This window comes from Pristis pectinata, chromosome 27 (genome assembly GCF_009764475.1).
Source record: "Pristis pectinata isolate sPriPec2 chromosome 27, sPriPec2.1.pri, whole genome shotgun sequence".
Taxonomy (NCBI): domain Eukaryota; kingdom Metazoa; phylum Chordata; class Chondrichthyes; order Rhinopristiformes; family Pristidae; genus Pristis; species Pristis pectinata.
In genome coordinates this window covers 28,451,506-28,468,048 of record NC_067431.1, presented here as the reverse complement: position 1 = coordinate 28,468,048, position 16,543 = coordinate 28,451,506, and the positions used below count along the sequence as shown (strand labels likewise).

At 43.5% G+C, this 16,543-nt stretch overlaps 1 protein-coding gene across 3 annotated transcripts in view; it reads left to right on the top strand.

The window, feature by feature from the left end:
• The first annotated feature begins 537 nt into the window (after window positions 1-537).
• Window positions 538-16,543, top strand: part of LOC127583668 (uncharacterized) — a 95,213-nt gene continuing 79,207 nt past the window's right edge. Inside the window, exons 1-8 of one of the 3 annotated variants that reach the window (XM_052039891.1) lie at window positions 538-587; window positions 2,608-2,764; window positions 5,377-5,428; window positions 5,976-6,138; window positions 7,792-7,879; window positions 7,968-8,024; window positions 8,578-8,701; window positions 15,410-15,492. In XM_052039891.1, coding sequence (XP_051895851.1) covers window positions 2,684-2,764; window positions 5,377-5,428; window positions 5,976-6,138; window positions 7,792-7,879; window positions 7,968-8,024; window positions 8,578-8,701; window positions 15,410-15,492 — 648 coding nt within the window. In that variant the 5' untranslated portion in view covers window positions 538-587; window positions 2,608-2,683. Of the gene's footprint in view, window positions 588-1,816; window positions 1,850-2,607; window positions 2,765-5,376; window positions 5,429-5,975; window positions 6,139-7,791; window positions 7,880-7,967; window positions 8,025-8,577; window positions 8,702-15,409; window positions 15,493-16,543 lie in introns of those variants that run through there. The other 2 variants (XR_007958286.1, XM_052039892.1) reach the window with 2 other exon arrangements.

Below are 16,543 nucleotides of genomic sequence, written 5' to 3'. Positions count from 1 at the left end.
AATCTTCAATTGCGTTTGGATTGATCGGTTACCAGCATTTCTGATCAATGAGTTACAGCCCTGATGTGCCAACCCTGTGTTGCCCATCTGACCACAAGGCTACAGTCTCCAACGTGCAGTAAAAAGGAGAGACTGGGGCTTTTTTTCCCTGAAGCCTAGGAGACTGAGGGGGTGACCTTATAGAAGTTCATAAAATCATGAGAGGCCAAGATAAGGTGAATAAACAAAGTCTTTTCCCCAGGGTAGGGGAGTCCAAAACTAGGGGGCTGGGTTTAAAGTGAGAGGGGAAAGATTTAAAGGGATCCGAGGGACAACTGTTTCACACAGAGGGTGGTGAGAACATGGAACTGCCAGAGGAAGTTGGCAGAGGCAGGCACCACATTTCAAAGGCATTTAGACAGTTACATGGATAGGAAAGACTCAGACGGGTTTGGGCTAAATGCAGGAATTAGGCACTAGCCCAGTAAGGCAACTTGGGCCGAAAGACCTGTGTGCAGCTCGAGGACTACAATTCCCAGCGTGCCCCGCGCATAGACCGGCCCGCTCTCGCGAGAGGTGCGGTAGGGCCGCCATTTCATCGGCGGACGGTGAGTGGGGCGGACGGCGGCGGTGACAGGGTGAGGGGAGGAGGGGGGGGAGAGGGGAGGTGAGGAGGGGAAGCGGGGGGTGAGGAGGGAGCGGGGAGCGGGGGGGGGTGACGAGGGAGAGGGAGGGAGGGGAAGGACGGGGCTGAGGCGGGGGGTCAGCAGTCTCAGTGGCCCCGCAGGGGTTTGTTGGAGCGGTGTGGCTGTGTTGCACCGCTCGCTGCCCTGCCTTTGTCCTGGTTGAAATTGAGTTGAGGGGATTGTTTGGCCTGAGGAGCTGCGGCCTCCTCACCCCTCCTGCCCCCTCCTCTTCCCCCCCATCCCATCACCCCCTCCTCTTCCCCCATCCCATCACCCCCTCCTCTTCCCCCATCCCATCACCCCCTCCTCTTCCCCCATCCCATCACCCCCTCCTCTTCCCCCATCCCATCACCCCCTCCTCTTCCCCCATCCCATCGCCCCTTCCCCCCATCCCATCACCCCTTCCCCCCTTCCCCCTCCCCTTCCCCCCTCCCCTCCCTCCTCCCCTCCCCCCTCCCCCCTCCCCCCTCCCCTCCCCCCCTCCCATCACCCCCTCCCCTCCCCCTCCATCACCCTCCTCCCCCTCCCCCCCCTCCCTCCCCCTCCCATCACCCCCTCCCCTCCCCCCTCCCATCACCCCCTTCCCCCTCCCCCCTCCCCCCTTCCCCCTCCCCCCTTCCCCCTCCCCCCTTCCCCCTCCCCCCTCCCCCCTCCCCCTTCCCCCCTTCCCCCCTCCCCCCTCCCCCCTCCCCCTTCCCCCCTCCCCCCTCCCCCCTCCCCCCTTCCCCCCTTCCCCCCCTTCCCCCCTCCCCCCTTCCCCCCTCCCCCCCATCCCCCTCCCCCCCATCCCCCCCATCCCATCACCCCCTCCCCTCCCCCATCCCATCACCCCCTCCCCTCCCCCATCCCATCACCCCCTCCCCCCCATCCCATCACCCCCTCCCCTCCCCCCCATCCCATCACCCCCTCCCATCCTTACCCCAGTAACCATCCCCTGTGCCCCCACAGCCCAAATTCCTTCACCTATGTCACAGCTCAAGTGAGTTGCATTGGCCTCGGATCAGGCTCCTTTGTAGGGTTTCTGATCCTGAGCATAGAACGCTGGGCTGGCACTCCAGTGCAGCGGTGACGTAGCCCTGCACTGGCGGAGGGGGCCGGGCCGAGCCGAGGGAGCCCTGCATCATCAGCAGTATTGTCAGTGATGATTTAATGGCAGGATGCCACACTGTCTGATCCTTTCGATGGTGTGTTAGATTGACGTACCATTTGTTGTATCGGGTGGATGTAAAAGGTATGGCACCATGTGTGAACATGAGTTCTCTGTGGTTCCCTGGTCAATATTTATTCCTCAGTCAGCACCAATAAACCAGATTATTTTAGCTTGCTCCACTGCATTGTGAACAGTGACTATACTTCAAAAGGTACTTCATAGCTTTAATGCACTTCTGGATGATCTGAGAAGTGAAAGATACAGCATGACTTCTAGTCTTTTGAAAGTTGCTCAGCACTTTAAAAGTAAGGAACAAAAGGTACTTTTTCCAGAGGTGGTGAGGTTAGGATCGGTGAGGGGAGTGGAGAAGTCAAGGCACTTAATGTCACGTCATCAATTGAAAATGAAAAGGTTAGGAGAGGGTAAAAGGCCAGAAGGGGGTGTTAGAGGGAGTGAAATCGACTATCCCTCTGCCTCCACCAATGCTTTGTGACCCACGAAGTTCCTCTTGCAGATTTTTTTCTTTAAGAGTAACATTCACATACTGCTATTTATTATAAAATCCCATAAATCCCATGGCATGTGGACGTGCACCCACACACAGGGTGAAGTTTATTTTGAGAGGGGTGGCACTTTTCGTTTCATGCTGTTACTTGCATCTTATTTTTGTTTACATTTCAACTGCATGTTAATTTTCAGAAAGTGCATACCTAGCCCAATGAAAATATGTGGGAGGTTTAATTATTTTCATCACCAGCTGAAATTGGTGATTATCTACTTTTGTTTTGTCAGGAGAAAGTTGGTTGCCAGAAGGTGTTGGAAAATATTAAATGTCTAATTTTAATACTCCAGTTCCTTAATTGCAATTATGATTCCTGAGATTTGGGACAGTGATGGTGGTTCTACTTCTGATTCAAGTGATTTACCAAATATAGTTTCCTCTGATGAGGTAAGTAATTATGAAAGAATAGTTTTCCTGATAAAAGTACATTACATTTGACACTTCCTTTTGGTCACTATTTGAATCTTACTACATTTGTGACTCCTTACTTCATTGTCATTATGCACTAATACTTTAAGAAAAACAAAGTTCCAACTGTGAAGATCTTCAAATCTCTATGTGATCATCATCTTTTTCTAAACAACCTGCAGACAACAGAAGATTGTTAATATCTGGGTTTGTGATTTCAGTGAATATGACATCAGCTTTACACTGAGTTTTTGCTGGTCAGTGTACTAAAATGTATTATGGCCATCTAATATAGGATTCGAATGTCAATGTTCCACTAAATGCATGGTTGAGAGTGGCACTGTTTTGGAAACGGGTATCCGGCTAGTGTTTGGAAAAAAGCCAGGCCAAGAAATTTGATAACATTTCAATGCTTCAGTCACTGTTACTTGGATCTTAATTTCAACGTGCTGCATGTTTCCACTGGTTAATGAAAGAGTTAGGTTCCTAAAGAACCTCTTGTTCAAATGATCTGGATGACAGAATTGATGGCTTTTTGGCCAAGTTTGCGGGTGATACAAAGATAGGTGGAGGGGCAGGTAATATTGAGGAAACAGGGAGTCTGCAGAAGGACTTGGACAGGTTGGGAAAATGGACAAAGAAGTGGCAGATGGAACACAGTGTAGGGAAGTGTATGGTCATGCACTTCAGTAGAAGGAATAAAGGTGTAGACTATTTTCTAAACGGGGAGTGAATTCAGAAATCAGAGGTGTAAGGGGACTTGGGAGTCCGAGTGCAGGATTCCCTAAAGGTTAACTTGCAGGTTGAGTCGGTAGTAAGGAAGGCAAATGCAATGTTAGCATTCATTTTGAGAGGACTGGAATATGAAAGCAAGGATGTAATGCTGAGACTTTATAAGGTGTTGGTCAGACCACACTTGGAGTATTGTGAGCAGATTTGGGCCCCATATGTAAGGAAGGATGTGCTGGCATGAAAAGGTTAACATATGAGGAGCGTTTGATGGCTCTGGGCCTGTACTCACTGGAGTTTAGAAGGATGAGGGGGATCTCATTGAAACCTACCGAATATTGAAAGGCCTGGATAGAGTGGATGTGGAGAGGATGTTTCCAGTGATAGGAGAGTCTAGGACCAGAGGGCACAGCCTCAGAATAGAAGGGTGTCCCTTTAGAATGGAGGTAAGGAGGAATTTCTTTAGCCAGAAGGTGGTGAACATGTGGAATTCATTGCCACATACGGCTGTGGAGGCCAAGTCATTTGGCATATCTAAAGCGGAGGTTGATAGGTTTTTGATTAGTAAGGGTGTCAAAGGTTATAGGGATAAGGCAGGAGAATGGGGTTGAATGGCCCAATTCTACTCCTGTGTCTTGTGGTCTAAAAATTTGCATAGCAGCAGGTACAGTAATCCCATCATTTTTGTGGGGATGTCAGTTGTCCTGGATGGTGAAAAAAGCCAGAAGCTGGTCAACCTCCTCTTGGTAAGGATCCAATAAATCAGAAGCAAACCATGTTTGTTTTGACACGTTGAAACACAAATGTTTCACCCAATGGCTGTTATTGTCAGATGGAAGTGGGCAGATGCTTAATAGAGTTTTGTTTTCTATTTTAGAAATTTTGTTTATTTCATTGAGTTCTTCCCATTAACCTGATCAAAAAGACTGTTAAATGTTGCTGGCGTTCATGGAGCTGTGTTTGAAAGAGTCTCCAAATGTGTTCCCTATCTTTCATTGTAGCAAACAAATCCTTTAAGTGACAGATTTATTATAGTGAAGATTTGTTGATGGTCACTATTCAGGTGAAACCTGCACTAACACAAACACAGACACTGCTATGGAACATAACAGGAGTAGCACATTTTTTAATTTGTATGTCATTTTTTGTCAATGGGCTATTCCATTTGAAATGTCAAAAATAAAAATTTGTTCCAGTCATTGTGGTGATCCAATATATTCACTTCAATTCATTGAGGTTGCAAGTAACATGGGTTAGTTCAATTTGAGTTTCCACATCCTTGATGGTTGAATGCTGCTTTGTTTTCTGGAATTTTTATTTAGTGAAAATAACTGAGTGACTAGAAAATATCAAATACCTACATTCATTGTTATAGTACACATATACTACATTGTTTTCTAAATAAATATAAGTAAGAGCAAGACACTGTGTAATGGCATTCAAACACACTTCTGTGCTGTACTATGTTCTAAGCCTGCTGTACTTTCGGTAAGCTGATTTGCAACAGTTTTACATAGCTACCATGTTCTGCACTGTTTTCTTACTGCCCATGAATCTGTTGAATCTCAATCTTAAGTTTATCTGTTGACTGAGCATTCACAACCATCTTAGGTAGAGAATTCCAAAATTTCATAATGCTTCAAGTTGAGAAATCTCTGCTTATCTCTGTCCTTGATGGCTTGCTGCTCATCCTAGAACTAGTTTCTTTAGCTACAGAAGCAGACAATTTACTTTAAAAATTCCTGATTGCAAAGCGGGTTCTAACTTTAGTCCTATCTTGCTGCATAAATTGATCTTCTTTGATGTGGAATGGAAAAGTCACAAATAGATTTGCTTGAATTCTTATTGCATTGTGATTGCAGGAACTGAAACTATGGTTTCCTCCATATAAAGCACCACAGTTAAGCTATGAAGGTAAGACAACTCTGGGAGGTGTGTCAGAATACCAGCAATGACAAAGCTGCAAAAGTTAGCTCCTTTCCCCTGCTGTGCTTTTCTCTCTGTTCCATTCCTTGAGCTAAGCTTGCAACTTCCCTCTTAAGAGTGACAATTGAGAATGTACGGAAGAAAAGTTGTGAGCTTAGCAAAGTTTTGTAAGACGCAATACTATACTTCTGAGTGTCCTTCTGAATGGGGGGCTTTACAATTGTAAAAATTAATGATGTGGCTATGTTGATTTTGGTTAGACATTTCAAATATGGAGTAAAATTCATGGGTTCTGCATATCTGTCATGCACGGTACTTAAATTATTTGACACAGGTAATGTAACAGTTGTGTGAAAAAGTCATGAAACTAACCATGTACTGTAATAGCTTGAAAAGGCTGTTAACAAAGGCAGCACAGGGGAAAAATATGGCTTTTCACATTTGGCTTGATTCCACTGAACTTGTGTTACTAATCAATTAGATTGGGGGTATCCAGTTGCAGTTTACTTTCTAAGGTGCATGTTCTTGCTTCCAGTTCTGATCCCTAAGCGATGGTGTTACCTGAGGACATCTGTTTTGAAGAGATACTGCCACATTATAAAGGTCCAGCTCCTGAGCCCTATTCTTTTTGGTAGGCCTTACACAGACGAACTGTGCAGGAACTGGGCTGTTCAAGCAGAGCTCATCCAACATGAGGAGTAAGTTTTGCAGTAAATATGGCAGCTTTGCAAACTATACAACAAATCAAGCCATTTAAACTTCCGTTGTAGTAGTCTAATTTCAAGGTTAGCATTCCATGAGACCCTTTTGTATCTGAATTATAATGCATGATTGTTATTTTTCAGTGAAAAATTCTATTTATTTGGAAGTCAAATAATCTAAATGACCAAACTAAAAATGACCAAACCAGGTTTAGAAAGGGAATTGTTCCCATTTGGGCTTTACAAATCATCTTCAATGCCCTGTGTCATCCTTCATCTCTGCCCACATTGACATCCCTCATTGTCTGGTCTTGGGAAAGGAGAATGAGAATTTTCTAAAAAAAAATTGTGAAGTGCCTGAGCCCTTTGAGCTTGGGCATAACTGAAGTTATGCAGTGGGCAAACGAATAAAATAGTTATAGAACATAGAACAGTACAGCACTGGACATGCCATTCGGCCCATGATGTTGTGCTGATCTTGTATCATCTATATCCCTCCATTCCCTTCATATTCATCTGTCTATCTGAAAGCCTCTTAAACTTCACCAAACTGCCTGCTTCCGCTATTACCCCTGGTAACTGATTCCAGGCACCACCACTGCGTAGAAAAAAAAAACTTGCCCCTCAAGTCGCTTATAACCTACCCTCCTTCCTCCCCTGCCCCAACTTTAAAAGTATGTCCTCTGGTGTTTGACATTTCTACCCTGAAGAAAAGATTCTGAAGTTCTGAAGAAAGTTGTTGGCATCCTGCATTTGCCCCAATGTACCACATTCAAATAAATGCACTAGAATTGCAAGGCAGTCGAGTACGATGATGTAAACGCAATTACTACAGATGCTGAAAATATAAATTAAAACAGATGGAAATACTTAGCAACATATAGTGGAGAGGGAATATTTCTGCTCTAACCTTTCATCAGACCAATGACCTTTAATTTCTGTGTAAAACTTGCCTATTCTTTTGCATGTTTGCATCTTTTTTTTAAAGCCTGCAGTTGAATCTAACTTGCAGCTAAGATGCTGCTAAATTTGAGTCTATAGCAGTGAGGAACTGCTTGCTTGGGAGGTACTAGAGGGCTTTGGAACCACTTATCCATCGTGGGGTTCACCACTCCTTGGGAGGAAGAGTGAGGAAACAGTTAAAGTTATTAGCATTAAATCTATGTTGTACTGTGCTTTGTGAATACTGCTTTCTGCTGATGGATTTTACTCTTAAAAAGGCTATGACATTTCAAAATGCTTTCATAGATACAGGAACATTATATTTAAAAAAAAATGCTTTGGTTACTTTTCTAATTGCCATGTTTTCATATACAATTGTTTTCATATGTTTTCATATGTGTTCTATTGTTTAGTGGTAATATTATTTATTTTGATGAACCTGAATTCAGCCACAGAAAAGATCAAGAATCAGTGGGTATCTGGATGATTATGCTGATCTTTGTGATAATTTTGACTGGTGTAAAACAAGTGCTGATTTAATATTCATTTACTTGCTGGCTTTGCCAATGCATCCATTGGTAAGAAGGCTTAATATCAGTTTATTATTCCTGTCAATACATCTGATGCACTTAATTATATCACTGTGCTATATTCAGTTTTCTAAGTTTCTTCTGTAGGTGCTGAGCTCATGAAGCTTTTTTTTTGTAGTTATGGTGAACTCCAGGACTTTGACCTCAAAACACTGAAGATCATAGATCTTTTGGAATCTGCACACAGAGCTCTACTTGTTTATGCTGTAAGTATCTAAAGGTTGGCCAAGTGGTATCACTTTTGCTGCTCTTCTAATTCGTGACCTGTCATTTAATTTTCAAATCATTTTGCAGTTGAAGCGACCACTGCTGATCCAGTTTGTTCGTGTTGTTAATGAAAGCCTCGTTCAGGTAAAACCAAGCTATTTTCCAGTTTTGCCAAACTTTTTTTTTAAGCATGAGATGAACTACATATTTAAGAATGTTCTTGAGTAAAATTGGTTGGCAGGTAGAACAGTTAACACTTGGACGAGCAGAATACCCTCCATCAGGCTAGCCACAGTCTCCAGATGTCGCCTCAGAGCCGATTATTGTAATTAGACCTGAGCCCATTTTCTGGGGAGAAGGATACTTCTCATTACTTTCTCCCTCTGTAATGTGTAACTTTTCTGGCTATTCATCACAAAACTTAAAAAAAAAAATCTTCATTCCTGTGGAATGGAGAAACGTGGGTGCTGTGGAATATAAAAGGTTCTTTCATCCAGAGGCTAACATAACTAAAAATAGTATTTTATGTCAGCATTCTATCCAAATTGAGAGAGCTGACTAGTAGTGTACAGTGTATTGAATGAAACAATGTGTGCTTAACATTTTTAAAATGAAAGCTGATTCTCTTGTGCCTCATTATCTTATGGAGAAAGGCTGAGCATTTTCATTCAGAAGTTAAAGATGGTCTTATTTTCAGTGTTCCACTTTGGAAGAGGCAATAAGTGTGGTAAAGCAGCAAATGATTTTTCGAGATGCCTGGGAAATGACTGTGGGAAATAAAAAGCAAGTGGCTACGGTCCTCGCACTTACTGGCCTTCATTGTGAGTACTGCTTGATATCACGTTTGTGTCTGAAGAATTCTGAACTCTGTTTGAAAATTCTAATTGGAAGCATGTGTATTGCTGCAAATGAGGATTTTTTTTTAAACCCAGAAGGATTTTTGCAGTGCTTAGAATTTTTGTTGAAAAAATATTTAATTTAGGTTGCTAATAATTTGAATTAAATGTTGGTTGGCAAGAAAGCATTGGTGCAACGATCTTCCCTCGTGTTGAGCGTAACCTTGTGGATTGTGTGGTATGTTTATGTTTACTGCAGCTGTATTTAACACTTGCTGTGTTATGCATTTTGTGTCTCATGACAGGTTTAGTATTTGTACAGGAGGTTTCAGTTTTGTCAGCCATTGGTTATTCTTCTCTTCATAGCTGCAATTTGGAGGAAAGTTTAGAGGGAGGCAATGAGCTGAGGAAGTGAATGTTTTATAAAATTTGGGCGTATATACAGTAATCAAGGAAATTTTGTTTGCGGATGCATTACATCCCTTTTGATTACTATTTCATGAGACAGGCAAGCTAGTGGAGACAGCTGGCAGATTAAAGCAGGAAAGGATAGAGCAACAAATAACAGGCCCTGGAATGGACAATGCACGAGTGAATGATCAGAAAGTGCCAGCAAATCCCAAAGCACCAAGTAAGTAGGCAAATTAGTGAGACATGGCTTGAGGCTGGCTGGTCTCCAGAGATAGGGAATGATGCATTGATTTTGAAAGGTGGGGATAGGGGGAAAAAACAGATAGCAAACAGTGAACTGTAGTTGGTTTGGAAGCTGACTGGAGAGCACATTGACACGTTGGAAAATAAGAGGAGTGAATTGTAGCAACTTGCAGGCTGATGAAGAATAGACTCTTGGAGGACCATAAAGTGTTCCTGCACAACACACAGTTTAATGAGAGTCATAAAAACTTATGGCAGAAATGAAAGCCATTCAACCCCTTGTATTCATGCTGACACATACAGTCTCATCCCATTACCCAGCCTGTGGTACGTAGTCTTCTTGCTAAAGTTTCTGCCTCTACTTTTGTTCTAGGCAGAGCTTCAGATCATTATCAATTTTAGAAAATTCTCTTCAGCTCCTTTCTAATTCTTATAGCAATTATTTCAAATCTATGTCTCCTTGTTATTGACTGCTCTGCTAATATCCAGTTAAACAGCTTTAAATATCCTGAGGGAAATGTCAAATGATCAGTGAGAACACCTTAGAAATGGGAAGGCTTTTTTATTGTTGGTTCATTACTCGGAATGTGAGAGTCACTGAGAAGCATTATTGCCTATCCTAAAATATCCTTGAGGAGTAGTGAGCTGTTGTCTTGAACCACTGTAGTCCTTCTGGTCAAGGTGCTTCTATAATTCTGTTCCAAAGGACATTCCAGGATTTGGACCTAGTGATGATAGAAATGTATTGCTACTCTGTTGTTAGGGGAGCATGCAACTTGCAGGGGGACCTGCAGATGGTGCTGTTCCTATGCATATGCTGCCCTTGTCCTGTTTGATGGTAGAGGCCATAAGATTGGTTCTATTGGAATAGCTTAAGGCATGTTCCACAGCCTCTCACAAAGAACCTTAATGTGCTTTTAACTGCCCCTGTTAACCCATCTGGACTCACCCTATCAGAGAGAATCCCTTTGTTGTACACATCCCTCCCCCATCTACTACTAAGTACCAGAGATACAAGAGACTGCAGATGCTGAAACCTGGAGTAACACCCAAAGCGCTGGAGGAACTCAATGGGTCAGGCAGCATCTATGGACAGTCGATGTTTCGGGCCGAGACCCTTCATCTGGACTTGGCTTTGTGTCCATTTCTTTGTGTGTTGTTTCGACCAAACACTAATTTGTTTTTCTCCCTTTCCCAGTCCTGATGAAGATTCCCAGACTTGAAGAATTAATTGTTTCTCTTTCCACAGATGCTATCTGACTGTTGAGCGTTTTCAGCACTTTTTGTTTCTTTTTCCTGGATTGTCAGCATCTGTAGTTTTTTGATTTTCTGATTGGGTAGTAATTAGCCCAGTTGGATTTGTTCAGCCTTTTGTGAACCGCACATACCTGGGTAATTTTTCCACATTGTTGCTTAGATGCTAGTGTTGTGACTACTGAAACAGCTTGGCCAGGGGCATGGTTAAATCTCTTGGGCAATTCGTCAACACTGTAGCTAGGTTAGCATTGCATTCCACAGACTTTGTTAGATGCAGTGCCCTCAGACTTCCCTTGATATCACACAGAGCAAATTAGTTTGCCTGCTGGGCAGCCCACTCCTCTTCAGCACCTTCAGACCTGTATGGGAACAACAACTTACCTCACAGGCCAGCTGAATCCACTCTAGGTATTCCAAATCTGCCCTGAAGAAATAGCTAACCTTCCAGTCCATATGCATCTACTCCAGGTCTGTCCTTAAGCAGTCACTTGCCTTCCATTCAAGGTGGCTTCACTCCAGGACTTCCAGACACAGCCACTTACCTCAGAAGCGTGGTAAGAGGGCTGGGCTGTAGGTGAGGCTGAAACAGTGTGGATTCAACACCTTCCCCCCCCCCCCCCCCCCCCCCCCCCCCGCCCCCAAGCTGATATCCAGGCCATTGAGAACAAAGTTGATGAACTAAGGGCAAGACTGACCTACCAAAGAGAATTGAGAGACTGCTGTGTGCTATGTCTTACTGAAACTTGGCTTACACCTGCTCTACGTGACTGTGTCATACAACCTGAGGGCTTCTCAGTTCACCGGATGGGCAGTACAGTATCTTTGGGCGAGGTCTGCTTCTTAATCAACCACTTGTTGTGCTTGGACGTGATGGTTCTGACGAGTTCTTGCTCACCCAGCTTGGAATGTCTAACAGTGAAGTGTTGCCCATACTACCTGCCACGGGAGTTCACTTCAGCTATCCTGATGGCAGTCGACATCCCACCTCAGAGGGATGTGAAGCCTGCACTCAATGAACTATGCTCTGTGGTCAACAGCCTTGAAATGGGATACCCTGAGGCCCTCTCATCGTTGCAGGTGACTTCAACCAGGCCAACTTCAAGAGTGTGTTACCAGAATAGTACCAGCATGTCTCCTCTCCCACCAGGGGCTCAAACACCCTTGACCATTGCAATACAATCATCAAAGATGCCTACTGAGCCACTCCCCACTCTCACTGGTGAGTCAGACCACCAGGCTGTGCTCCTTCTCCCTGCATACAAACAGAGCTGAAATGGGAGGATCCAATACAGAAAGTCATACAGTGCTGGTCTGAGGAAATAGATGAGCTTCTACATGACTGATTTGAGTCTATGTTCGAAGATTCAGCTGCTAGCTTGGATAAGTATGTCACCACCATCACAGACTATCAGCAAGTATGTTGAGGTCTGTATACCAAAGAGGACAATCCAGGTGTTCCCAAACTGGAAACCATGAACCAGGAGATCCACTCCGTGCTGAAGTCCAGGACTGCAGCATTCAAATTAGGTAACCCTGACCTACACAAGACATTGAGATACAACCTCTGTTAAAGCTATCAGATGCCAAGAGACAATGCCAGTCCAAAATCAAGTCTCAGACCAGCCGTCAGTTGTGGCAGGGCTACAAAACAAAGTCTGGCAACAGCACATCCCTTCCTGATTAACTTAATGCATTCTATGCACATTTTGAACAGAAGGGAATTGGTATGTTACCACCCATCCAGCCTCCAATGCACCTGAACCCGTAGTCACTGTTGAGGATGTAAGATCAGACTTCTGGAGAGTGAACCCACGGAAAGCATCAGGCCCGATGGTGTCCCTGGCCGTGTCTTCAGATCCTGTGCAGATCAGCTGGTGGGTGTATTTACAGACATTTTTAACCTCTCCCTGCTTCAATCTCAGGTTCCCACCTACTTTAAAAAGACCACTATCATCCCAGTACCTAAGAAAAACAAGGTAATGTGCCTTAATGACTACTGCTTGGTTGCTCTGACATCCACCATCATGAAGTGCTTTGAGAGGCTGGTCTTGGCATGCATTAACTCCAGCCTCCCAGACAACCTCTAACCATTGCAATTCAAACACAGCCAAAACAGACCTACAGCAGATGCCATCTCCCTGGCCCTACACTCTGAAGCATCTGGACACTAAAGACATAGATGTTAGACTATTGTTTATTGACTACAGTACTATAATTCCAAGCAAACTCATCACCAAACTCCGAGACCTGGGACTGAACACCTCCTTTTGCGACTGGATCCTTGACTTCCTGACCAGCAGAATACAATCAGTAAGAATAGGCAGCAATACCTCCGGTACAATTATTCTCAACACTGGTGTCCCACGAGGCTGCGTCCTCAGCCCTCTACTCTACTTCCTATACACTCATGACTGAGTGGCCAGATTCTGCTCTAACTCCATCTGCAAGTTTGCAGATAATACCACCGCAGTGGGCCGTATTGTAAATAACAATGAGTCAGAGTACAGGAAGGAGATAGCTTAGTAACATGATGTCATGACAACAACCTTTCCCTCAATGTCAGCAAAACAAAATAGCTAGTCTTTGACTAAAGGAAGGAGGGTGGTACGTATGCACCTGTCTACATCAACGGTGCTGAGGTCGAGAGCATTGAGAGCTTCAAGTTTCTAGGAGTGAACATCACCAATAGCCTGTCCTGGTCCAACCACATAGATGCCACGGTCAAGAAAGCTCACCAACGCCTCTACTTCCTCAGGAGACTAAAGTGATTTGGTATGTCCCCTTTGCCACTCACCAATTTTTATCGATGCCCCATAGAAAGCATCCTACTGGATGCATGACAGCTTGGTATGGCAGCTGCTCTGCCTGTGACTACAAGAAACTGCAGAGAGTTGTGGACACAGTTCAGCACATCGTGGAAACCAGTCTCCCCTCCATAGATTCTGTCTACACTTCTCACTGCCTCAGTAAAGCAGCCAGCATAATCAAAGACCCCACCCACCCACCCCAGACATTCTCTCTCCTCCCCTCTCCCATTGGGCAGAAGATACAAAAGCTTGAAATCATGAACTACCAGGCTCAAGGACAGCTTCTATCCTGCTATAAGACTGTTGAACGGTTCCCTAGTACAATAAGATGGAATCTTGACCTCACAGTCTACCTCGTTATGATCTTGCATCTTATTGTCTACCTGCCCTTCGCTTTCTCTGTAGCTGTGATGCTTTATTCTGCATTCTGTATTGTTTTACCTTGTACTACCTCAATGCAATGTTGTAATGAATTGATCTGCAAGACAAGTTTTTCACTGTACATCAGTACAAGTGACAATAAAAAAAAATTCCAATTTTAAATTGGCTAATGACTGGCTTCTGTAATGGGTTGTGGGGAGGAATCACAGGAAGAGGCAGAGATGAACCATCTAAGTATGAATCCTGCTTGAATGTGGTCATGGATGTTTAATCCTTATAACTAGCATCCTCTATTAGCTAGTTAATTGTCCACACTATTCATGAATGTGGTTCCTTATTGCAGCATCACCAGTTTGGCATTTTACTTTGGATATGTTTGTTGCTGTTTATGCATGCCCTTCTGTACTCTGTGAACTCGAATTGATCTCGGCTCTGTCTCAGAATTCTGAGACCATCCCATTTAACACTGCGGTGCTTGAGGAGGCGTACATTTGACTCCAGACCCACAGGAATGGGGGTCAAACAACCCTTTTTAATAATTTCCCTTTCGTATTTACTTGTGTGATCTGTTCCCTCAGTATGTTAATGATTTCATGGGAAATCTGATTCAAGGAGTTGAATTTCAGGGTCGGACATAAAGTGAAGGCAGGGCCCTGGAGGATGTTGTAGAACAGAGAGACATGTACATAGTTCCCTAAAAGTGATGACACAGGTAGGAGTGGTGAAGAAGGGGTATGGCATGTTGCCGTCATCGGTCAGGGTTATTGAATACAAGAGTGGGATGTCATGTTACAGCTGTGCATGTTGTTGGTGAGACCGCACTGGGAGTATTGTGTGCAGTTCTGGTTGGCATGCTTTAGGAAGGATGTGATTAAGCTAGAGAGGCTGCAGAAAAGATTCGCATGGATATTGTTTTAGGGTTAGAGTAAGGAGAGACTGGATAGGCTGGGACTTTTTTTTTCTGGAGCAAAGGGGGTTGAGGGGTGACCTTGCAGGGTTTTATAAAATCATGAGGCGCATAGATAAGGTAAATGATCGCACTTTTTACTAGGGTAGAGAAGTCTAAAGACATAGATTGAAGGTGGGAGGGGAAAGATTTAAGGGGGATCTGAGGAGCAAGTTTTTCCACACAGAAGGTAGTAGGTTTATGGAGTGAGCTGCCAGAGTAAGTGGTAGAGGTGGGTACAGTTACAACATTTATAAAACATTTGGGCAGGTGCATGGATAGGAAAGGTTTAGTGGGATATGGGACAAATGCAGGTTGGCATAGAGGGCCTGTTTCTGTGCTGTATAACTATGATTCTTGAATTGCTGAGTCCAATTGTTCAGGGGAGCTGAGTTAACCAAGAGTGAAATACAAGATTGATATAACTTCTGGGATTATGGATTGGGTCCTGAGTGATTGTAATTTAATTCCTTCACGTGGTTGAAATTGTTAAGTTTATCATGGACAAAACTACCAGACTCTCAACGAAAGCAATTGAACACAAACACCATATAAATGTTATCTGCAGTTGGTTATATTTAAATAATTTGAGGAACATAATAGTTAAAGCTCCTGATGCGAAAATATCATTTCTATTTTTTGTTGTAGATTTCAATCTCATAAAGCAGTATTCTATCGATCAGAATAATCTGTTTGAGCACTTTGAAGATCAGTGTTTTCAGGAAGAGCAGGTAAGAGATTCAACTGATCTGTGTAAATATAACAAATTTAGCCATACTTTTAAGATGTTGTAATTTTAGAAATGTATAATTTATTAATTATATTTCTAGTGCTACTATTGGCAATATAAAAATCAATTTTGAATGAAGTTATATTTTGTAAAAGAATTTGCTCAAGAAACAGCAAAACTTATTTGCATTAACTGATTGCTTTGAAATGCAACAAATCTGTTGATAAGTTCAGTGGGTTTTGGCCGACAGTGAAGTTAAATTTCCCCCTTGCAAGTTCTATTTTGTTTACATGAGAATCAGATCTACCTCATGGTTGAAGTGAAACAAAAATCCGCAAAGCTACACAATGTGTTTTTAGCAGTACTTGGAGAATTTCATCCCTTTTGAACTACTGCTGTGGTAACTTGGTTTATTGTTATCACATGTACCAAGGTATGGTGAAAAACTTGTTTTGCATGCTGTTCATACAGACCATTTCATCACATCAGTACATTGAGGTAGTACAAGGGAAAAGCAATAACAGAATGCAGAATGAAATGTTATAGTTACAGAGAAAGTGCAGTGCATGTAGACAGTAAGATGCAAAGTCATAACAAGGTAGATTGTGAGGTCAAGAGTCCATCTTATTGTACTAGGGGACCGTTCAGTTGTCTTATAACAGCAGGATAGAAGCTGTCTGTGAGCCTGGTTGTACATGCTTTCAGGCTTTTGTATCTTCTGACTGATGGAGAAAAGAGAATGTCCAGGGTGGGAGGGGTCTTTGATTATGTTGGCTGCTTTTCTGAGACAGCGAGAAGTGTAGACAGAGTCCGTGGAGAGGAGGCTGGTTTCCGTGATGTGCTGAGCTGTGTCCACAACTCTCTGCAGCTTCTTGAGGTCACGAGCAAAGCAGTTGCCATACCAAGCCATGATGCATAGGATGCTTTCTATGGTGCATTGATTAAAAATTAGTGCAGGTCAAAGGGGACATGCCAATTTTTTTTTTAGCTTCCTGGGGAAGTAGAGGTGTGGTGAGCTTTCTTGGCCATAGCGTCTACATGCTTGGACAGGC